Source organism: Diorhabda sublineata, chromosome 3, assembly GCF_026230105.1.
Source record: "Diorhabda sublineata isolate icDioSubl1.1 chromosome 3, icDioSubl1.1, whole genome shotgun sequence".
Classification (NCBI taxonomy): domain Eukaryota; kingdom Metazoa; phylum Arthropoda; class Insecta; order Coleoptera; family Chrysomelidae; genus Diorhabda; species Diorhabda sublineata.
In genome coordinates, this window is record NC_079476.1 from 23,219,077 (window position 1) to 23,242,673 (window position 23,597).

Here is a 23,597-nt window from a genome sequence, read left to right on the forward strand (position 1 = left end):
GGGCTGTTATTTAAAAACCAATCCAACTATGTAGTAGTTCATTTTGAAGGCAGAAACGAATCGCTGAAATTAAGGAGTTTGTCTATTCCTTACAGTAACGTGGTGTCAGAACATCTGTTAAAACTCTTCATACAGATATGCTTTCGTTAAGGCATTCTTCAGTTTTCTACTGGTCGTAGTTTCCCTAGTCCAATCTTTCTTTAACAATTTCAATATCGTATTGGTGCATCTCGTCCACAAAAAAGCTTTTCGGTCCGTCGATTATTCACATATGTAAAAATTTCAACAGATGGGTATGAGAAAAACGATCGATTGTTAAACTCCTTTTGCGAATACCTATTTTCTGTTCATTTTTGTTCAATAATCTGAATATCTTTTGCTTCATTTAAAATATCACGAATTTTGTCCTTTCGAACTTATGCGTCTTTAACATGTTTCCGGCGTTTTTCTTTCCTACAGAATAAACGTCTTTGTAGCTGATTAAACTAACGAAGTAGTAGACAAAATAAGAATGATTTTTCTTTGGCCGGCTTGAGTCAACACATTGACACCAAGAGCTTTCCTAATGCTTTAAGTTCTTATTTCTATTCAGAAATGAAGAATATTTTTCACCATTCCATCTAGGAACGCTTTAGCTGGAGTTGACAAAACTGAACTTTCATTCTTTTTTGCAAATTAATAAACGCATATCATTACTTTGCAAAAATGAGATCAGAGGACAGAAAGACAATCTCTTGTGATTTGTTTATTTTTTTTTTAAGAAAATGGCGGGATGTTTATATGGGATACGGCTTCTTTTGGAAAGATCCCGATAAAGAAAAAAAATAATTTAGAGAGCTAGATTTGGGTTTTTTTGTGTAGTACTGGCTCAGTGTGTGTGTGTCCGCCAACTATGTAGAGTGAAATAAAATTTAGTAGTTTAAGAAAAGAGAAAAATTGATCAAAACAAATTTTATAGAAAAACCACAGTCTCTAACACTCTTTGCGAAGAAGCTAGATTTTTAGCAGATGTTTTTAGCTTAACTTGACACTATTTTTTCCCACGTATTATATTTACTCAATTATAAGATTGGACAAATGATGTATTAGACACTTTACAGTTGGACGTCCTTAGATAGGCAGACAGATTTAAAGAATTAGTCAAATTAATAATTTTATATTTCCTCGAGTAATGTTTTTTTTTCAAATCGAGTAGGAAATATTTATCAAAACTGATGCTGCATTAGATATAAACTAACTGCCTCTCGTGGTGATATTTTTGCTACAAAATAATAATATCTAAAAATGCATTTGTTCAAAATTTCTTAATCTATAAATAAAAATTCATGAAATACGTTCCTGGAATATGGATTTATATAGGTTTTCTCTCTAAATATAATTCATTGATATTTCTATGTCAGAGCCTGAAAACATGTAATCATGCTCTGATGTAGGTAAATCGAATAAACGTGAGTAGAAAGTTTAAACATCACGTAATGTGTGAATAATAATTTTCTATAAATAGGTAAGCAAACAAACAAAATTTATATGTGAATTATATAGATTAGAAAACGATTTTAAATACTATTTCCGAAAAATGATAATTTATTCCTAAATGTGGATTTTATACCACAATGGAAGCATAAAACACAAATGTTAGTGAATCGTAAGAATTTTGGCCATTTTTATGTTAAATTCCTTACCTCGAGCGGATAATTATTCCACAACACAGCCGCTCCGACAGGGTACTTATTGAACAAGATTTTTATTCACTTGAAAAAACTGGATTGACAAAACTCGTACAACTGATGAAATAAGGGAGATATGTGACATCCAAGATGTAGTGAGATGGGCGAGAAATCGGTGAAGGGAATGGATAGACCACGTGGACAGAATGTCAGATGACAGGTTGGCAAAGATTGCAAAGAAAGAAAAACCGAATACATCCCGACTACCAGGACGACCACCTACAAGTTGGTATGAAATCTGGTTTCCATCATTCCAACTGCAGCTAGATAACCATTGATGCAAACACAGGACTAAGTCCTAATACGATGAAGAAGAAGAAATTTAACGGTTGGAAATACTGCTTTAACTCCATAATTGGCCGAATACTAATAAAAACTGGTGCCAAAAAAACGCATGAATTTAAAACCAGTATAATTTGCTTTTTACATACATACAAAATCGTCTCACATGAATACAATGTTTAGATTATCCAATTTATGACTTTGTTCATTGGAATATCGATAAGCACTGTAGTGAGCTGATCACTTTTAGAAGATTACATCAGACAGATGGCGTCTTTCGGCGTCGATACACATCAAAGGTCTTTCTTCGAAGTTTTCCATTCCCTTTGACAATCATGCTTCATAACTAATCCAGTTGTGCGAAAAGAAGTAAGCCAACCATTTCGTGGAACATTGAACTCTGTGCGCAAAATTTTCAACAACGAAAACGCGCCATTGCTACTAAAACTGGACGCCCTAACCTAGAAAACAACCGCCCTACCATTACTAAACTTAAATTCATGCGTTCTTTTTGAGCCACTCGTTATATGTTTTACACAAATGAAACAATTTCGTGTGCATCTGGGAGACCATGGTTCGTGTGTTTAAGTTGTGGATTGTATATTATTAATACCATAGTGAAAATTGAATATAAATACTAATTCTATATACAAGGCCTCAATGGATTGTTTGCACCCAAACTCATGACGTATTTTGACGCATACTAAATGAGAATATAAATATTTTTGTCGGCACTTACCCGTACTTTTTCTATAAAAGTACTTGTTATTGTTAGCTTGAAGGATACATTCACATAATGTGAGATATCTTAAGTGCATATTAACAATATAAACCACAGATTTCTATACTAGTTGTCCCTAGATTGTTTTAAAAATTGTTCGATTGATAAGTAGCATAAAAATTATGAAAACTGCGAAATTATTAATCTTACTTCACAGAAATTTCACAGAAAAAGATATACAAGTATTTCTAAAGGAAAATAAGGAGACACAACCACAAAAAGGCATCTGAAATATATAGGTCTTTGTATAAAATATCATAATCTACCTCGGTTTTAAATGTTCCTAGATAAAAATGACATTTGCAACAATTATTCAATCGGTATGTCTTTTTTTGTCGTGTTCATTTTGGAAATAATCATGCTTATTATTCTATATTATTGAAGCTGGACAAATTTTCATTAACTCTAGATTACTTAAAGAAGTAATTTTGACAACATTTTACTATCAATTATTTTAAAAAAGTTATTTATAATGACAGGATTACGAAATTTTGTACAATATCTAATTGCGTTTATTGGTAATTATAAATACATGCCCCTCCTTCAATTCCGGCATATATATATGTTATACCAATATTGCCCAAAAGAAATAATGATTGAAATTTTGAGTTTTCAAATGACTTTTATTTAATTGCGTTCTAAAACTTGTCCAGACATATATAAGTTATCAAAGAAATTAATAACTTCTTCACTAGTTACTCCCGACAAAGATATTGAAGAAAATAAAACAAAACCAGTTGGCACCATCAGAAGAAATTATCGAAAGCAGCTAAATAATAGAAAGATAAAATGCCTCACTTTTTTCATTCTTCTATATAAATCATAAATCACAAATTGTGTTCTTACAACATATAAAAATAGCCCAAATGAAAGAGAAACTGTTCTAAGTTCTAAACATAACTTAGTGAAAACTGATCATATTAATAAATTAAATATGGAATGTCGGATCAAATGGGCAGAAAATATACAAGAAAAAACTAGTTCTCGTATAAATTGAATGTGAAGAATCTGGGTTCTCTAGTATCGCAGCAAGAAAGGGGGACATAATAGATTCTTTGGGTCACAGTGTATACGAGACCCCAAATCCATACATACAAACATGTAAAGAATTCTTTAACTATTAGTAAAAGTACACAATACATTATATATTTCATCATTTGTATGGTACCGTTATTATTTGTTAATACTTTGTTCTTTACGTTGTCGTCGAAGTAATCTTCGGCAACTGCTTCCCACCTTTCTAATTTCTTTTACATATGAGTAGTCAACACCTCCGCTCACACAAATTAATGATCTGTGTAAAATTCAAGATCTTTTAGTTTTAGAAACATAACAATTTGTATGCCCATGGCAAAACTTTTGATATGACGATTGAATACTCACTGCTATCTTAGTAATTAACATTTTGGAAAATAATTTGCAATGTTTTGATTACCCGGGAATATATGAAGTGACAGTTAAAACTGACGGTATTTTTGAGAATAGAGAAAGAGAGAATGAAATGCTTTATTGCTAAAAAAATTGTTACAATTTGTAGACAAAAGCTTGTAAAAACTAAAAAACAAACATTAAAATAACTAAATAAAGATAAAACAAAACAATAATGTTCCGTGCCTCAAAGTACCTCAAAATTCTAATGCAGATTCATTGAACCAATGAACAAACAAGCATCCATTGTATTTCTATTTTAAATTTGAGTGTATCATGGTACAGGCAAATTTATGTTATGTTTTATACAATTTTCCAAAATAAGAATAAAAAAAAAATTATTCCGAACGAAATTGTCATACTATATACAAAATACTCGTACACAATATTGTTAAATCATCAAAACGTGTTTTCAAAGTAATCAAACAAATTGGTTCCAGTCTGTTTATTTTTTCATTACGTCCTATTATATATCCAAACTGATTTTCAAGCTGTTAACACAATGTCTCTTCGGCATAAATTAAAATAGAAAATGAAATTTCTCTCTCAGCTATTAGCCCTTTTATTAAAAACGTGCCGAACCTGCCCTAGGCTCTTCACATAGCCAGCTATAACATTATACCCAATGTTGCGAGTCTCGGTATGCAATTGACTTTAAACGCTATTGATAGTTCTCACCCGGATTGGTCAAACCTTGTCCCTCCTCTAGGTTAAACAATATTTATTAAGCTTTAGGTAGACAGTTGTACTTTTTTTCAGTGCCCTTTGTTACTTGCATTTGTGGTTATCACTCTGTGCCTCTACCGAGAAATGTGAGTTTGTTTTCTGAGAACCAATTTTATTAGTCACAAGTGGTCTTAATCGTATAAAAATGTTAATGTATTTTAATTTTTTTCAAATCACGACCGAAACATAATTTTTTTTATCAATTATTGTGGAATATCTTTCTAGATAATAACTAAATCACTTATTAGTGCATTAAATTTAACAGGTAAAAACCTTTTATTGCTATAAAAGATATAATAAACCTGCATTGAGCGAAAAATTATTAAAATCAAATTTGTGGAAACTATATCTCACTATGAACTGTCTTTGGAGTCAATTTTGAAAAATAACCGACAACTAACGTAATAATCATGGAATATATTTGAAATTAGGAGATCATGTAATATGAAAAACTTCAAATTATCATTCTGTATTTTTTGCAATTTCACTAATACATTAAGTAAATAAACTAATCACACAATGAAGAAATAAATATGATTTAATCTTTTATCAATAGGAAACTAGTTAGGAAACAGTTGTTTTGAAATAATTTCTGAAAAATGTTTCGTAATACGTATTTATCTAATTTATTAACATTTATTTATCGCATCTGCGTTGAATTCGATGGATATTATTATATCACGTTGTAGATCAATTTTCCATTTTTTGCTTAAATTTTAACAAAATTGAACATTGAATTCAAGGGTCCCTACAAATGACATGTATCTCGGTTACAAGAACGACTAATCGTTGGGAATCGTTTCATACAAAACTTAATTCTTCCTTTTGCGCTACACATTCCTTGAAAAATTATAAAATGTCAAATTGAAACGTATGTAAAGATTAAAAATTTTGATGTTAATACAAATAACCTAACCGAACCTAACCTAGCTATTTAGATACTATTATATAAATGTTGCTTTTGAATAAGCTAATCAAAGTTGAGTGCACCATTTGGTTCTGTTATTAAGACGTTACTTCGCAACGAGTTTACTACTACTCCTTTTGGTATCATTCGATACCACAAATCAATGAATATTTTTTTTTTCTCTTCATTTAAACTCAAACCCTGACTTCTTCGCTTTTTTTGGTTAGAATTATCCTTTACAAATCCATTGTTTTTAATTTCTTACTGCAGTGACATTATTCATACTAAACATTCGATTCTAGTGATAATTAAACTATAGCTTCCAAATTCTCGATCCCCTTACATTATATTGTAGAGTATTAGCTTCATTATCAAGCTTTTATCACCTTTACTAACTGTTTAATGCTTGATTGAAATAATTAGTTATATATAGTGGGGAACGAAAGAATTTTTGTGCTATTTAGATTTAGATTTTTAATGCAGTTTCATTCATTTTTGTCAAATTGATGACATTTTCTAGATATTGGGATGTCTGCCCTATGTATATTCAAGAAATATTGAGAAAATGATATAATAAAATAATAATGAAACACAATATTTTATTAAAATAATGATTAATGTAGACAGCTTACAAAAAAATTGAAACAGGACCCCCCTAGGAATTCGAATCGGAAATAAGCAAAGAATTTTTATTTAACAAACATTTGTAAAACTATTAAAAAATCGTCTAAAATAGAATGGTTCCCATATTGAACATAACATCTTCGATCAATTGGAGTTGAAACGTAGGTTATTCATCTACGTAATCATTTGCAAACTACTTTACACAATATTTTAACTACATCAAAAATAAGTTCATGGGATAAATCCAATTTCATTTAATTTCGTCACAACAAATACAATTGTGAAAGATTTATTAGATATAAAGGAACAAAATTGAAATTAGCTAATAGTCCCTTCAAATTTGAGAATGAAATATACAAAAATTGATGGTTTAGCTATGGGAGCATCCAAATAATTTTGTAATAAAACATCTTAGAAGCATAATAAATATCATTAGACAACTCTTTTCTGTTATATAAATGACTCTGTTACTGCTATACCAAAAGAATCCAAATATCCAATTATTACCATGAAATAGATAATCTGGAATGAACAAAATAATTTTTTGATGTCACAGTATACAAAATCAACAAAAACAAAAAGCAGTATTGTATACAAAATGAACTATTTAACTAAGTAATCTGAGTTTATATGATGGAAAAGCAGAACTGTATTAGGAGTAAAATCGATTAATAACATGTATGAGGTTCCTTGTAATGATTGTGTTGCTGTTAACATTGGACAGACATCGCAATGTTTAGAAAATATAATAAGAAGTTATAAAAACGATAAAACTGCTTTAAAATAAAAAAAAACTATTAATAATAACAAGGTCATGAATAATTCTAACAAAGTTTCAATTTCTATTTATGAATCTTATTAGAACACAAAAAAAAAGAAATTTCGACGAATATCTTTAAATTATTAAGTGATTAATTTATATGTTAGGGTTGTCAATCTGAAGTTATATGTTTGTGAAGGTCAAGCACCAAAATATTTTATAAAATATTTATTTAAGAAAATATTATACGATGTGTTTCCTTGATTTCTAAAAACGAGTATATAACGAACATTTCAACACTTCGCAAAATACGAAATGAGAATCACTTCAACATTTTAATAAACTTATAAATGTTTTGTTTTTCAAATAGTTAGCGTGTTTTAAACATCATCACAAAATTATTTATGGTACAACCACAAGCATCATCCATTCTAAAAATATTATTTTTATCTATTTTCAAAACTAAATTGTTTACCAACGAATATTTACGCGTAGATGGTACTATCTCCCATTTTTTTATCATTTACACTGTATTCTAATCATCAACAATAAATTATTAAATATTCAAGGTTAAGTCAACGTTATGTTTTCAAGTCAACTCGTTGAAAATTAAGCTGCATATTTACGTTGAAAGTGTTGTTCAATTCACTCACTATTTACATAATATTATCAAAAAAATGAGTAACTATTGGATAGAAGGCAATATTATTAAAACACAGGATGTTAATTTTTCCGCCGATCACTTGGGTGGAATAGGAAATGTATTTTTTCAACGAATGAAACAGAATGGATCCAAAGTTGCGCAGGTAAGTATTAAGTATTTAATTAAAGTGAAAGTAATTCTGGATAAGCAAGAAATTCATCATTTTTTATCATTATAATAACGAGTCCCTGGTAATTCATCAAATTAACATTTTTACCCTTATAAACGATAGACCAATCTCCGCGTAAGATCCTCTATAAATAACGATCTCTAAGTGTTGAAGAAGCCCCCCAGTGATACACTATTTTTTGTCTTTATCTGAAAGAAACCAAATGTTCTAATGTTTACAATATTTCATTAGTTTTTTTATGGGAAAACACCCATATTAAGGTAAGCGGAAGGTAGTACTGACCTAATTCATGAAAGCTTGATTCAAATTAATAAGGACTGGAAAGTGGAGTCACTTTCTTAGATTGAATTCAAACGAATACATTATTTTCATTTTTTATAAGTACCACAACATTTTGCCATCTAGTGTGTAAATTTTCTACCCCAGATCGATAAAAATCAATCGGTTTTTGTGTACTATATCTCGAGAATATGCCTTCTTGAGATGGAAATCCGGCTTCGCGTTACTTCGAGAGAGACTACTAAGAGCGAGATACAGTGATCAAAAAACGGTTCTGTATATTGCTATACTTTGCATGTGATGGATCTGTTGGCTTTGTTCTATTCGAACAGATTATGGAGAACCTAAGCCTTTGCTCTGCTTACTTTCTCAATCTGTTGCAAATGTTTTTGGATGATCGATCAAAGCTGGTTAATGGAGTTTGAGAGTTTCTCTATTCCCGATCAATTTGCTTGCCATTTCACCCAAAATTCACAAATCACAATAACCTTAAAATGCATTTGATATGTCTTCGAATTACGCATCGCAGTAACGAGATCACTTTCCGCTCCATACAAGTGGTAATTTTCTTCTCAACATTCAGTTTTGTTTTCTAAAACCTTTTTCTCTTTGTACAATCATAATAACTTCTATCAGTGAAGATTATAGCAAATAAGTTTCAAATGTAACATAAAATTTCAGAACTGACCTATAATTTTCTTCTTTGCTCAGATTCGTTCCCATAAACTAAATTTTCACTTACAGTAAACGGCACACGATATCTCAAATAATCTGATGTAACGAGTTTTTCTAATTTTTGTACGTTTTTTCATCTGTTTTTGAAATCGAAAGACTGTTGCTCGTCCTCAAATTATTCCTTTTCCCTTTTAAATCAAACATATCACTTCTAAATATTCTAAAGTTACTTCTTTATCACCATTGACAAATTTCAGCATTTCGTGTACTCTTCAGAAATTTTTTGTCAATTTGCAACACAAAATAAATGTTAACTAACTTAGTTGCTGCTATAATGAGATATTTACCGTTGTTGTTAACAAAAAATTCTTTTATAAGCTATAATATTGTCAATCTTTCAAAATAAATTAATCTCATGTAATTTGCGCTCCTATTAAATTTGCTTCTACCATTACCGTTTTAGATATACGCACCAACGGGAGAGAAAGACACTTTTGATTCGCTTCTTCAAAGATGTATAAGAACAGCCATTGTTTTACAGAAAAAAGGAATAAAGAAAGGAGACATAGTCACAGGATGCTCAGATAACCATCTGGATGCATGCGTTCCGATAATTGCTTCTCACATGATCGGAGCCATTCCTTGTTCTCTTGATCCAACTTTATCTAACATTGAACTTGAGAAATTAATTTCGGATGTAAAGCCGAAAATTATTTTTACAGTACAAAGTACTTTGAAAGAAATCAGATATTTTACGAAAAAATTGGAATTGAAAACTGAAATAGTAGTTTTCGGTCCTACGGAGGAATTCACAGCATTCTCTGAGTTTATAGAACCGCAAGAAGAAGAACATGAGTTCAAACCTATATTTATCAAAGATCCCATGGAAACTGCCGCTATATATTTCAGTAGCGGTACTTCCGGCTTCCCTAAAGGTATATGTTTGAATCATTATTACTATTTTCATCATTCGCCGCTAGTTCCGCCAGCTCAAAATAATGATGTGGATAAACTGAGACAAATATATGAAATGAACATAAAAAAATCTGGTACTAGTTTCTTAACATATGGGTCTCTATATTGGAATTCTTCTGGTGCGGGATTATTTTTGTCTGCTATTACTGGAGTTACTAGACTTTTGTGCAGCACTTTCGACGCTAAGGAATTTTGGTACTTGGTTGACAAATATAGAGTAAGTACAACTTATAAACCATATTTTTACGAAATATATTTTGGTTTTTGTCTCTTAACGAAGGGAACTTAACAAATTATTTATATTGACAGGTCTCAGGGGTATTCTTAACCCCTTTTCAAGTAACAGAACTGGTGAAATGCGGTAAACCCGAAGACGCTAGCTGTGATACATTAGTCAGAATCTCAACAGGAGGTGCGGCTTTATCCAAAAAATATATTTTCGCTTTGCAGGAAATACTTCCGGAAACCGATATAGTACCGACGTACGGACAAACGGAAATAGGTGTTCTAACTAGTTTTCAACTTCATAATAAAACCCAAAGAGAATTGTATAAAAGCAATCCTGATATTGTTGGATTGCCGATGAGAGGAATTTGGTACAAAGTGAGTAAAAAAATTCATCAATTAATTTTGGAATTCGCCGTTATTGTCCTATTTCATTCCAGTCCTCTACTCTCAGGTCTCTATTTATTATCGCACGTGCAATGCATGAGGTCATCATCTCTCTGGAGATTCCCAATCCAGTATTTGCTTGAGCCTCCAGTGCTCTGACATTCTTTGTGACCATACCATACCAAGCGTTCTGTTTTCTACTCCACTTGTTACTTCATTTCTGTGGTTCTTGTGACTTTTAGACACGTTCTCATATAATTAAATTCGACTGTCCTGATCTCGTTTCTTATTAGTCAGTATTGTTCCATAGCAAACCTATGTGTGACAGGTTTTCCTCGTGCTCTATGTCTTTTAGACATGTTTGAACTCGGTATTGGTTAATCCTTAATACATAAAAGTTAATAGTTTTTTCCCCAAAACTAAATCTGCATTCTGGATATTTATTTCACGTCCCCATAATTCGTATTATTCTTTAGCTTTGGTGTTATATACCCAATTTTTTCTTTTTCCTTTGCAATAAAAATTTGATGAAAAATAGTGAACGCAGTACATTCTTTTACATTTCTTGTTTCATTTCTGTAAGACCTGCTCAATGTATATATTGAAAGATGTGGGTAATAAGCCGCATACTTATTTTAGTCCTTTTCATAATTGTGTCCTTGGCACAATATATTGAAGCTTATCATTTTCCAAAATTTGCTGCAACCTTCAATATATTGGTTTTTATTCTAACTAGCCTTGATATTCCTGGATTTGTTGTTTGTGTGACCTGTCTCCTAATAAATACATGGATCTACTTTCTTTGGAATCCTAATTATTATTGGTTTTTATTTTTGTAACAAAGAGTCTTACGATTTAGAAAATGATGACTCTAATTCCTCTAATTATTGATTGATACATTATTTCTTTCAGTATATGTTGGATTCTAAAAGCAAATAACTTCCTAAGTTCACCCGATAACCCCGACCGTTAATTAGTGTTCAAAATATATTTTTTAGCTTCACTTATTAAACCATATCGATAAATTCCGCTCTAGTAAACAGAAAACAAACAAATACAATTAGTCAAACACTTTTTTGATGATTAATTTATTCAGGTGTGAAAATAATATTGTTGACGGAAAGATCTGCTTCATACGTTGATTGCGTGAGGAATTACGAGTTCAATTAATTTAATTTGGTCATTGTTTTCATCATTAGTTTTTCATATATCAAATAATCGGTAGAAAATAAATCAGGTATATCCCAAATGCAGAATCCACAACCTTTGCTAAAAGTTTTTTGTTCGTCTTTAACATGACTAGCATTTTGATGATACGTAGTGATGAATCCAAGCTTCTTTGATCATATTTGAATGCAATAAATCATTTCTATTTTATCTAAGCAGTTCCAAACTACGTTCTGAATCAGACATGCAGCTTTTTCACGGTCGTATGCTAATTTGAAATGAGCTTTTCCTTCACAATTTTCATGACTATTTTATACTGTTTAATGTTTGTAGAATTACCATATTAATACGCTCAAATGTTCTTCAAATAGTAATTTTTCTGTTACAAAACAAAGCTTCGTCAACACACAAAATTGATTTTTCTTCTTTGTTTAAAAAAACTGGAAAATTGTTTTTTACAAAATGTATCGGATGAATTATTGATGTGAATGAGTTCAAAATTTTACAGATAACGTTTGAAATATGGTACTTTGAAGGGAAAGTATAAGAAATATGATGAAATATATCCGACAGACTCAAATCATTTTGCATATATGCATTTTCAGATTTGGTGCAAATATTTTTCAAATTTTGCAGAATTTTTTCTATGTCAGTATTATCTACTTGAATTCTCTATTATTTAAAAAAGTTTCTATAGTATTAACTTCATTCGATGTCTTCTCTTTTTTAAAATTTTTATTAATTCTAACTCAATAAATTTTCTTATTTTCAAGTACGTATTCTTATACTAAGGTTTCTAATATGAAAAACAATATTTCGGAAAATCAATTCAAACTTATCTAGAAATAAATTAATTTTATCAAAAATACGTGATACCATATAAATACTTGATAAGTTTTCATACATACCAATGACAGATCATAAAAATGATTTTTTTGTCAAAAGTATTTTCCTAGAGATAAGATTCTTGAAAATTGCAAATCATTGTAGGAATTTGATTATAAAATTGCAAATCATTAGAAAGTGAATCACAATAATATTTTTCTACGTCCGTCACAATATTCACGTTTTTTTTTTCATTCATTTGCATTCATAAAGAATGTAATTTCTGAATCGGTCAAAAAGCATGAAACCGTAGTTAGCAATAGAAGCAATATTGTAAATGTTCACGATCCTATCAACAATCCAATAAGTACTAATACACCTATAGACGATGGTATTTCTTTGAACTCGTTAAATGTTGCCAATTCAAATACCAATAGTAATTCAAATTAATAATGCTTACAGTTATACTGTTAATATTACTATTATAAAATAAAAATTGATAAAAGGTTTGTCGAATTTATTTAAATCTACGGACGTGGAGAAAATTTTGTATGAAACTCGTGAGTAAAGTTATATTTTTTCACTTACTTGTTACATAAATAACTATTTTATATAAAGGCTACAAAAGTGTTGAAGGTACTTTCTGGAAATACCCTATAGAAAATTTGCCCTTTTAATTATTTTAATTCATACTAATATTATAAAGAGAAAAGATCTGATTTTTCACTAATGAAAATCTATATTATCGACGAGTAATACGGACTATATTCAAGACTCTACTAAAGTACTAAAAAATCCTACAGTTGATCTGCCTGAATCTAAAAACTCAACAAGATTGCTAATCGGTCAAGAAAAACTCAGTTTTAACTCATCATTAAATGAAACACTACATGTTCATGATATAAGCTACAGAATTGAACACCCTAACGAAAAGAAATGAGAGGTGCAAAAGAAAATTTACGCAATCGTTGTCATGTTTAGTACCACTCGCATTTTTGGATTTATAAAAGAAACAACGATTTTTTAGTAAATTTTGTTTTTATCTAATATATTCAGTAGTACAAATAGTTTCAGAGCCTTATCCTCTTATTTTTTTAACTAAGAAATAGATAGTAATCGTTTCTCTATCTTGTTCTGTTGAAACTAAAAAATATTAAGACTTATTAGTACAAACAATTGGCACCTCTCGAAGAGGTCAGGTACAGATTCGACTGCCTTCCTTTGGAAATTATTTACAATCCTTTGGTTCGAAATGCGCATATGAATTATTTTGTATTTTTTATAGGTGGTAGATCCGGAAACTGAAGAAATTCTTGGTCCAAATCAACCAGGAGAACTACGAGTTAAAGCAAAAACCGTCATGAACGGTTACTACAATAGAGATTTTTCAAATAGGTAATTCTACCCAAACATCTAAATTGAAAATCCAACAAATATTATATTTATAAATTTTTAAGATAAGTTATATCTCTATAATCATTTCACATATAAAGAAGATAATGATTTAAATTAAACTTCTAATGATATTCCTATTGAATTCGCGCGCGTTTCTATAACCAAGTCATCTTCAGAGATCTTCGTGTGAAGAATAATTTTATAAAATTCTTGTTTAAATTCCATTCTATTTTTTCAAGATACGACAAAGATAATTGGTTCCGAACTGGTGACGTTGTAATGTATGATGAAAACTGCTATTTCTACGTAGTAGATCGACTGAAAGAAATGTTGAAATATAGAGGGTGGCATATTCCGCCGGCCATTTTGGAGCTGGAATTATCACATCTTCCTGCAGTACGACAATCAGTAGTAATAGGTAATTTAACATCATTCTAATTCAAATAATAGGAAAGCTTGGAATATTCTTTAGCTTGGTATATGTCACAAAAGTTATATTTAGCTGATCTAATAAACGTGTAGTTTTAAAATTTTGACTACACGGTATTAAGTGGCATAAAATCTCGACCAACATACACTACTTTCTAAATATAACACACATTGTTTAATGTTGAATTTCTAGAAACTAATATATCTTTTATGAATTCTTCATTTGAAGGGCATAACTAAGCTAAACCTCGAAGGTTTATCTACAATAAATCTATACCGAATCAATATAAATATTTTGGAGTCCCAAGTTTTGAAATTGAAATATTTTAGTAAATAAATAATATTCAGCTCCTTTTTCAATCAGAATAGCATGCATTTTTCACTTTAAAACAAAACGAAAATAGCGTAGGATATTAAAACGTACCTAACCTCGAAGTGAGTGAAAATAGGAATACAAATTGGGTTTATAACGATCACATTGAAGTCATGTGATGTTTTCCTTTAATTGTGAGGGTATTTTAGGTTAGAGGTTGTTCAAGAGAACTTCAGTTACCTGCTAGGTGTTACAAAGGGGGTTGCGAAACGGTGTGCGGAAAAAATGACATAAAAAGTGGGCGAACTGCTTAATTTTTTCTTGTGACAACCATTTTTTCTACAAGTCGTATTTGCTTAGCCATTTTTTGACAACTAAAAGTCTTTTTGTTGATCCACAACTACTTCATTCGGCAGATTTAGCACTATGTGATTTTTGTCATAGAAAATGTTACCATTCCAGGCCACGAAAGAACATATAGAATAGATTTAGAAAAAAGCTTTCCCGAAATGCTTGCAATTATAATCAAAAGGTAGTACTAGAAAATTAAGACAAATTTTTTATCAATTTTTTACTTCGCCTTTAATAAAATAATTTAGTTGAATATACCTCGTATTGAATTGAATTTATACTATTTTCTATGCATATTTGTGTTCATGGGTGTGTGATTTGTTGACTCCGTATCTAGTTTTTCAGGCAAAACAGAAATTCTAGTATAAAATTGTCTTATTTCTCTTATAGGAAGGAAGCACGAAGAAGATGGAGACCACCCCATGGCACTAATAGTTTTAGAAGAAAGCTACAAAGGTAAAATAACTGAAGAAGAAATTGAAAAATACATAGAGAGTAGGGTGCAAGATAAGCAGAGGCTGAGAGGAGGGATTATGTTTATCGACAGTATACCTTTAACTCCATCTGGCAAGGTGAAAAGAAAAGAGCTTAAAGTACTCGCGAACGAACATCACTGTTGGAAATATGCTAAAAGACCATCGATCTCGTAAAATAGGAATTACTGAGCAAACCATATTAAAACGATAAAAGTCACGAAGAATTTATATAGTTTTGGAGCTGAATAACGAGTATTTTACACTATATTTTATGATATGATATTATTTTCTATTTATTTATTTTAAATGGACGGTATGATATTTTTCTTATTACAATTTATTTAAACGAAACAATCAAACGAAAATAATGACAGTATAATAAAATGGTAAAAGTTAAAAAGAATATCAAATCAAAAAACAAGAACGAGAATGATTGTTTGTTTGAATTTTTAAAATATTTAGTTAAACTTTGCTTTACAATTTATTCATTCAAATGGCAATTGATGAAAGAATTTGTAAAATACCATTCGATTTGTTACGTTTTTCTTCAAACATTTTGAATATTCCTTTATTCACGTATTGTAGCACAGTAGTCACTTCTGTTTCAATTATTTGACATTCGAATTATTGAAGAAATTAATTTGTTATCGACCTCCCACTTCAGTCCTTGCCGTGTTGTATTCTCAATGCTTTTTTTATCTTTCTTTATGTAGGTTTGTGTAAACAGACATTTTTTTAGTCAAGTAAGAAATTGTATTAGTTTACATTAAGACACCACTCGCGAGGTTGTTCTAGTATAGTTAAAGGTCTCATATATTTATCGCACTAATTTTTCATGAATTTTGTAAATAGTTTCCTTTCGTATCTTATCGTTAAGATGTTTAGCATTTCAATATTTTTCTCAGCATACCGTATATTTTGTGGAAGTGTTTAACATTTCATATCTTGATTAAGTTTACTGGTCCGACCTAATATTGGAACTGATCATTTTTCTGATTTACTAGATTTACGAGATTAACATTTATATTATTATATTGATAATTACAAAGTTGTAGCAAAAAAAGCAGCTCTTGTTAACATCTATGCTTTTTTCTTCATAATCTTCCATTTAGATTCTCCAATTCTTGTTATTTTGGCGTCTTCATAGACTGGTGAGTTTACGAAAAAAAGAAGTTCCTTATTTCATTTGCTAGAATAAATAAATCAGAAGTGGCTACTGGGCCACAATACGTGAACAAAGGAATGTTTGAAGCCAAAAGTAACAAGCCGAATGACATATTACAAATTTATTCATTAAAATTGAAATTTCTGCAATAAAACAACGATTTTTTTGTAGTACCTACTTAGTAATTTTGTATCTTATATTAAACAATAGGAATATAGTCAATTAATGTGGTGCAAATATTATTTCTCACGAAAAAAAAAAATTAGTGAGTAAAATTATTCCAGTTATAACTACATAAAATATTGATGTATTAACGAGAATTTCGGATTATTTTGTTGAAAGATTAGGTGTGAATTTTGATTTGATTTTTATTTCATCAAATCAACTTGTAAACATACTCAATCTAAAGTAATATTGTTTGATAGAAAACAACTATGTGCCTGATTTTAGTAAACTTCCTTATTTTGACATATGAAAAAAATAATAAGGAGTTGAAACCTATTACTTATCGTTTCTTCATATTAAAATAATCCGTAGACATGTGAATAACGCCGATTTTAACTTTTATAAAATCGTAGCGATTATTTTTAAGATGTCGCAAAATCCTCACCTTACAAAATCTGTTAGAGGTAGTATAATTTTAATGAATCAAAATTTATTGATGCTATTAGCATAGTGAAATTTTTGAGCACCTCTTTTAAATAGTTGTTTCGATAATTTGAATTTAACGATTTTTTAAGTCATGACTTTTTGTAATGAAATTTGAGTAAGCAACTTCAATGTAATATCTTTTCGTTAGAAAATTGATCTTGTAAATTATTGTAAAGCATTTTAATAACACAAACAACATAGATTCAAAATTACACACATATATATATATATATATATATATATATATATATATAATTATAAAAAAATTTCCTTAGTCCACCTCCTTTGGAGATATTACTTCCTACGAAGTAAGTTTGTTCTCCTGAAATTTTGTAAATTTTGCGAATTTAGTAGTTTTCAAAATTTTCTATTAATTAGAAACGTTTACCTTATTCATTATTAATTTACTTGGATAAAATAAAAATTTTATTTTAAATGCAATACTTTGAGAATAAAAACAATAGATATCTTGCATGTTTTTTCTTATCTGATTCTATTGATTCTAGGAAAAAACTTCACTAAGATCATCAAGATTAAGAAATGTTTCTGAAAAAATAAGTACTTATATTTCATAATAAATAGATCTCGAAAAAGATATTTTTCTGCTAATTAAGGTAAGGGCTGATTATTTCACTCCCTTATAATGTAACAGGAGCTTTAAAAAAATACATATTATAATCATTGCTTATGCACGAAATATACAAAATGATCAGTCTCATTAATTTGAGAAAAAGCAAATTCCGATAATTAGCCTGTAGTGGGAATACTCTTAATATTATATTTTTTTAAGTTATATATTGAAAGTAAAACAAAAGGGTCCCGTAATAATTACAATTCACCCTTTTTGTTATTAACTCCTACTTAAATGAAGTTAATTTGAAAATTTGATCTATACAAACATCCATGATAAAGGTAACCTCGTTTAGATAAAACTACTTTGCGGGCTTAATTACATAGGAATTTGATAAAATAAACTAAAATACTCGTTAAAATAAGCTCTAAATTTAATACTTAGTATGTTTCAAAGGATAAACGGAATCATCTGATGTACTTAAGATCTAGTCGGATTTATTAATGCAATTAGCAGTACCTACATAATTTTTTGATTTGATGTTAATTTAATTGAACAATAATTTATGATGGAAATGAAACTAAGACTGATTCTGGAACCGCCTTTTACATTCAATAATTTTTAAATGTAATTTTCAAATTATGTGACGTCACACTAAGGAAAGGGGAGTCTCACAAATGTAACCAGCTGTGAAAAGGACGGAGGTAGGGGCAAAAAATCATAAAATTCGTGTGACGTAATTTATGGATGACCCCAATAGAATTTAATGTTAATAATTTGTTCCACTTGGACACGACTAATGACGTCCTTAAGAAAAAGAAAGAACGAAAATTTGTTATATAAGTGTTTTGGTAAAACATCAAAATTGAATAATGTGAATATTATCCGGTTAATATAGAAATTAAAAGAAATGTAACGTTAAGGTTATATTTAAACCAAATTGCTGACTCACCTCTAGTTTTTTTGTTAAATTAGAAAAAAAAATAAACATGACAATCGCCCATGACAAGTTTCAATAAATACTATTGCGCCTTTTTTCTAAATAAGATTTACATATTTTATGTCTTTATCCAGCTCCAGCTGAATGTCCATTATACAGTATGTTCATAAAATAACTTCTTAATATTTCGATTATATTTTAATAAAAAAGGATGAAATAAAAGGTTTTTCACATAGTTGAGGAAAAGTATTGGAAGTATACAGGGTGTACCGTTACTTTTAAATAACCTATTTCAAAAACAACTGTCAAGATGGTAAACTGAAACATTTATTCTATAATTATTGAAAATCATAATTTGAGTTGGTAATTAGGTATTCAAATTGTCTTTCTTCTTCTATTTAAGGGTATTTGACCTAATCTGTAGCATAAACATATTTATTAACTTACGTATTTGTATTATTATAAATAATATATTCAAATCACCAGTTGTATATTTTATTATTTTATAAACAAAAAGTACAAAATAAAGAGAAGTACGAGAAGCCGCAGTCTAGTCTTCGCTGTCAGTCAAGTCAGACCAAAATGAAATTTTTTTATCGTTTCTCGCTTCGTGTGTAATAAAAAAAACTAAAGTAGATAGCAGATTTTGATGCTAAAATAGCTCATGAAACGGTGTTCACTTAGTCATGTTGATTTGTTAGAGGAGTTGCAACTGCATCCAAATGATAGGTACAGTTCAAAAAATTCTTCGTGTACGCCATTTTCCGCAATGATTATACGCACCACAAAGCAATATTTGATATTTCAACAAGAATGAACCGGTTAGCGGATAAAAAATCTATGCAATTGACGGTGTTGTACTGCAACAGTCAGACCTGTCTGTGTCATACGATTTCGTTGAAGTATCGGACATACACGATAAAGCTGGATGAAACCTAATCGTACAACGTCGCAGTCATAGATAAAAGATACGCACAAAACAACTGTATTATACATATATATTCAAAACACAAAAGACCACCTCAAAAGTAAATATTTATTAGTGAAGGATAAATCATCATTTACAACTGAATAAAAAGTCAATTTAAACAAATGTGTAGTCTAAAAGACGTTGTGTGTGTTTAAATCAATACTAAAGCGTGTTTATTTAATATAGCAGTTGTCCTTGAAATCCTTGAAACAATTTTATTGCGAAAAAGCAGCGTTAAATTGCACTGCAACCAAGACGTAACTAACAACATTTCCAGATATCTATAAAATAAAAAAAATAAAATAATTAGGTAAAAAATGCCCAAATTGATGGGCACCTACAATTTTATCATTCTATTCCAAAAATCACGTTTGGAAAAGTGATCCAGTCTGCAATAGAACTTCATTCAAAATAGAGGAATAGAGATTTTTTGGATGGTGTTTGAAGAATGGATAAGGAAAAATGTTCATGCTCCTCTGCAGGGCTGGGGTTGTGTTGTCCTAGCTGAAAGGAGGAAAAGCGATCGACCATTGACCAGAAGAGAACGAAGAGAGCTCTAGATAAGTAAAAACGGTTGTTCTCGGTTTGGGGATAGTTCACCAGGCTACAGGGAAACTGTAGAAAAACTGCTAGCACCAACGATCGACGAAATGAGTGAGAAAGAGTTTTATCTTATGGGTATGGAATAGTTGTCTAAGAAGTTGAAGTAGATTTCATGAAGGTTTTTGTATGCTGTTAATATACTCCCACTAAAAAATCCAGAGGTGGAAGGTTTCATGACCGATCTGATTATTCTAGTGGCCCAACGAAATGATCTCCTACTCCCAAAAATTAATTGTTTGAACAATTGGGAATGTGTGCGTCGATTAGACCTAAAATATCTATCGTGCTGCTCCCTCAGTCAGTTGCAGTGGACTGTCACTGAAAATAGTAATTCTTTTATGCCTAGTCCTAATATTTCAGCTTAGTCTGCATAATATAAAAATGTAGTGGCTATATTTTCACTAAGTGAATTTGTTGAACTTGTTTACTTATGAATACCAAGAAGTTACGAAGAGGATTTATGAATAGCGAAGAAAAATTATTCTGATCCGTCATTTCATTTTCATCATGTTTATAAAATAATTTTCACAATGTATTTTTGGATTCAAAATGAATCATTTTGATAATTATCTCGATAATATAATTAAACTATACTTACCGAAGATATCAAATTCGTTCCTACACTATAAATATTCGATGCCCTCAATTGGGGCTTTTCAAGAACTAGTGTTGTGACCACCATTTCTACCTAGGAAAAAAATTATAACTAAAAGTTTCCGAGCTCTTCTGGATAATTATGGTACACTAGAATGAACATTGTGGTGCATTCTAAAAAGGACGGATCTGGCCGAGTTAGTGAGTAGAATGAAAAAAATGGTCAAGCTGGAAAAACGTAAGTTCAGAATGAACCTTCTATTTAGTCATCACCTATTAAATAAAGATTGATGAAAATCATAATCAGTCCATTTTTTTGAATACTGGAAACTTGATTGGATGAACCATAATGAAATATGGGTTCAAGGATAGTTGAAAAACATATTTCCAATAAAATAATAATAAGAAAAATGAATGTGAATTAAGAATGGTCAAAAAATTGAAGAACGAGCTATTTCAGACACTTATGGAAAAGTTTATGAGCGATTATAATATCAAGGATATATAAAAGTCGGACGTTGACTGAAGAAGTTTACTAAAACGATTGCACAACGTGGGTTATGCTGAAATTATGGCTTCTGTAAGAAGAGTCTGAAAAAGTTAAATAAATATTTCAACATAAAACTTTGAAAATGTGTTGATTTCCCTTAAACTCACTTGACTCGCTTCATCTTCTGATAGTTTACTCAACGGATATTTGTATAAAAATGATAACAAATCTTCACTCTGAAACAAAAAATATTTTTCTTTGGATACTATCCATTTCAATAATGAGCAATGATTAAAAATCAGTTGAATTATACACATGTATTCACATACCACACTGTCTAATTACTTATATTCATATTTTCGGTTAAAACAAAACTAAGTAGTGACTTTTTATAGAAATAAGATTTCTTAAGATTATCAACTTGAGAAACAGATTTTGAGATGATTTCATTGTTGCTCCGAGCCATTTCTTCGAATTTGTGAACAAGAAATATTCACTTGGAGCTAAATCCAGATAATAGAATAGATAAAAAGGAACTCTTAGCGTAATTCATATGATCAGCTTTCCGATTCTACATTTAAATTATGCAATAAGTTGGCATAGTATTTACTACTAGATTATACCGTGTGCATCACATGAAAAAACGGTTCTGATAATTTTATTGGTCAATATATCTATCCTAACCACTGATTCAACTCGAGAAAGAAACTCATTGATTCGACTGCTGTTTTATCAGTTTCAACTAACGGTATATTAATTTTACGGGAAGATTGATGCAAAAAATTCGAGGGTAAGTAGATGACGTGATAATAATGTTGTGATTTAAAAAAATTTCCAATTCGACCCCTCGTTTCTGAGTTATAGGTAGTTAAAGTTGTATCAAATGCATGTCGGCATATTCACTAAAGGTGAATTCCACCAAATATAAACTTTAAATACGACGTAATAATTATTGATAAAAAAGATTTACAGCAAACTGACTTTGACAATTTAATTTGCAATTTTTAATTGAATATCACGTATTTGACAATAATCTACTAGATGAAAAATAATTATTAATTTGTTTCAAGTTTTTCCTTATGCCAATAATATGATTACGATAGTATGTTTTACAAATGTTTATTTATTTATTCATTAGTTATCCAACAGTTTCTTATGCCCTTATTTGTGCGATTTTGAGCGAATCTTCAAACTACAAAAGAGAGCTGTTAGATATTTACTCGGACTAAACAGTAGGACTCACTGCTGGGATTTCTTCGTAAGATTAGTTATGGGCTCAATATTTTACAATGCAAAAAAATGTACAATCATTTGCCAATTGAAATAAAATAATCTTTTCCTGCATTTCGCAATAATTTGAGGACATATTTACTGGAAATTATCTTCTACTATCAAAACGACTATCCTAATAATAATATTGCTGCATAATGCTACATACTGGTTTAATTTTTGTATAGACTTATATACTAATTATTATCTATTACTAATACCCATAATTTTGTTATTCTTTGTGGTTTTCTTCTGTATTTTGGGATTTTGTTTTTTGTATCTTTATTTAGTTATTTTTATGTTTGTTTTTTAATTTTTACAAGTTTTTGTCTACGAATTGTAATAACTTTTTGACAATAAAGCATTTCTCTCTATTTCTCTCTTATAATTCAACAATTCCTTTCGTACAATTAACATACTTAGTTTTTCATTAAAGCGAAACTTACCAAAAATCCAATCTTCTGTGCAGTCAGAAAATAAAAGTAATCACAAAATTTATAAAATATGTGAAAATTATACCCAAAATCATATAAAAGCAACAAATTTGTATTCTTGTCGCCCAACGTGTTATAAAGTACAATAAGAAACGTTGCCGGTGATACGACAGCAAACCCATAACCAATAATATACACCCATAAACATCCAATTTCAGTAACATGGTGTTGAAAATTTTTCTTCATAAAAAGATAATATAATACCATATTACGTAACTGTTCGAATTTAAGCTTATTTTCCTCTTTTCCTCCGTTCAGTATATCAGTCAACGTAGTTTCTATAGA

The 23,597-nt window shown here is 29.9% G+C and overlaps 1 protein-coding gene across 1 annotated transcript; it reads left to right on the plus strand.

Annotated features, from left to right (window-relative positions):
• The first annotated feature begins 1,381 nt into the window (after positions 1 to 1,381).
• Positions 1,382 to 23,192, plus strand: LOC130441944 (luciferin 4-monooxygenase-like). The gene is made up of 7 exons (XM_056775859.1): positions 1,382 to 1,504; positions 7,805 to 8,041; positions 9,486 to 10,214; positions 10,307 to 10,600; positions 13,887 to 13,996; positions 14,236 to 14,414; positions 15,480 to 23,192. Exons 2-7 carry the CDS (start codon positions 7,913 to 7,915, stop codon positions 15,737 to 15,739), a joined length of 1,701 nt encoding a protein of 566 aa, XP_056631837.1. The 5' UTR covers positions 1,382 to 1,504; positions 7,805 to 7,912; the 3' UTR covers positions 15,740 to 23,192.
• The last annotated feature ends 405 nt before the right edge of the window (positions 23,193 to 23,597 follow it).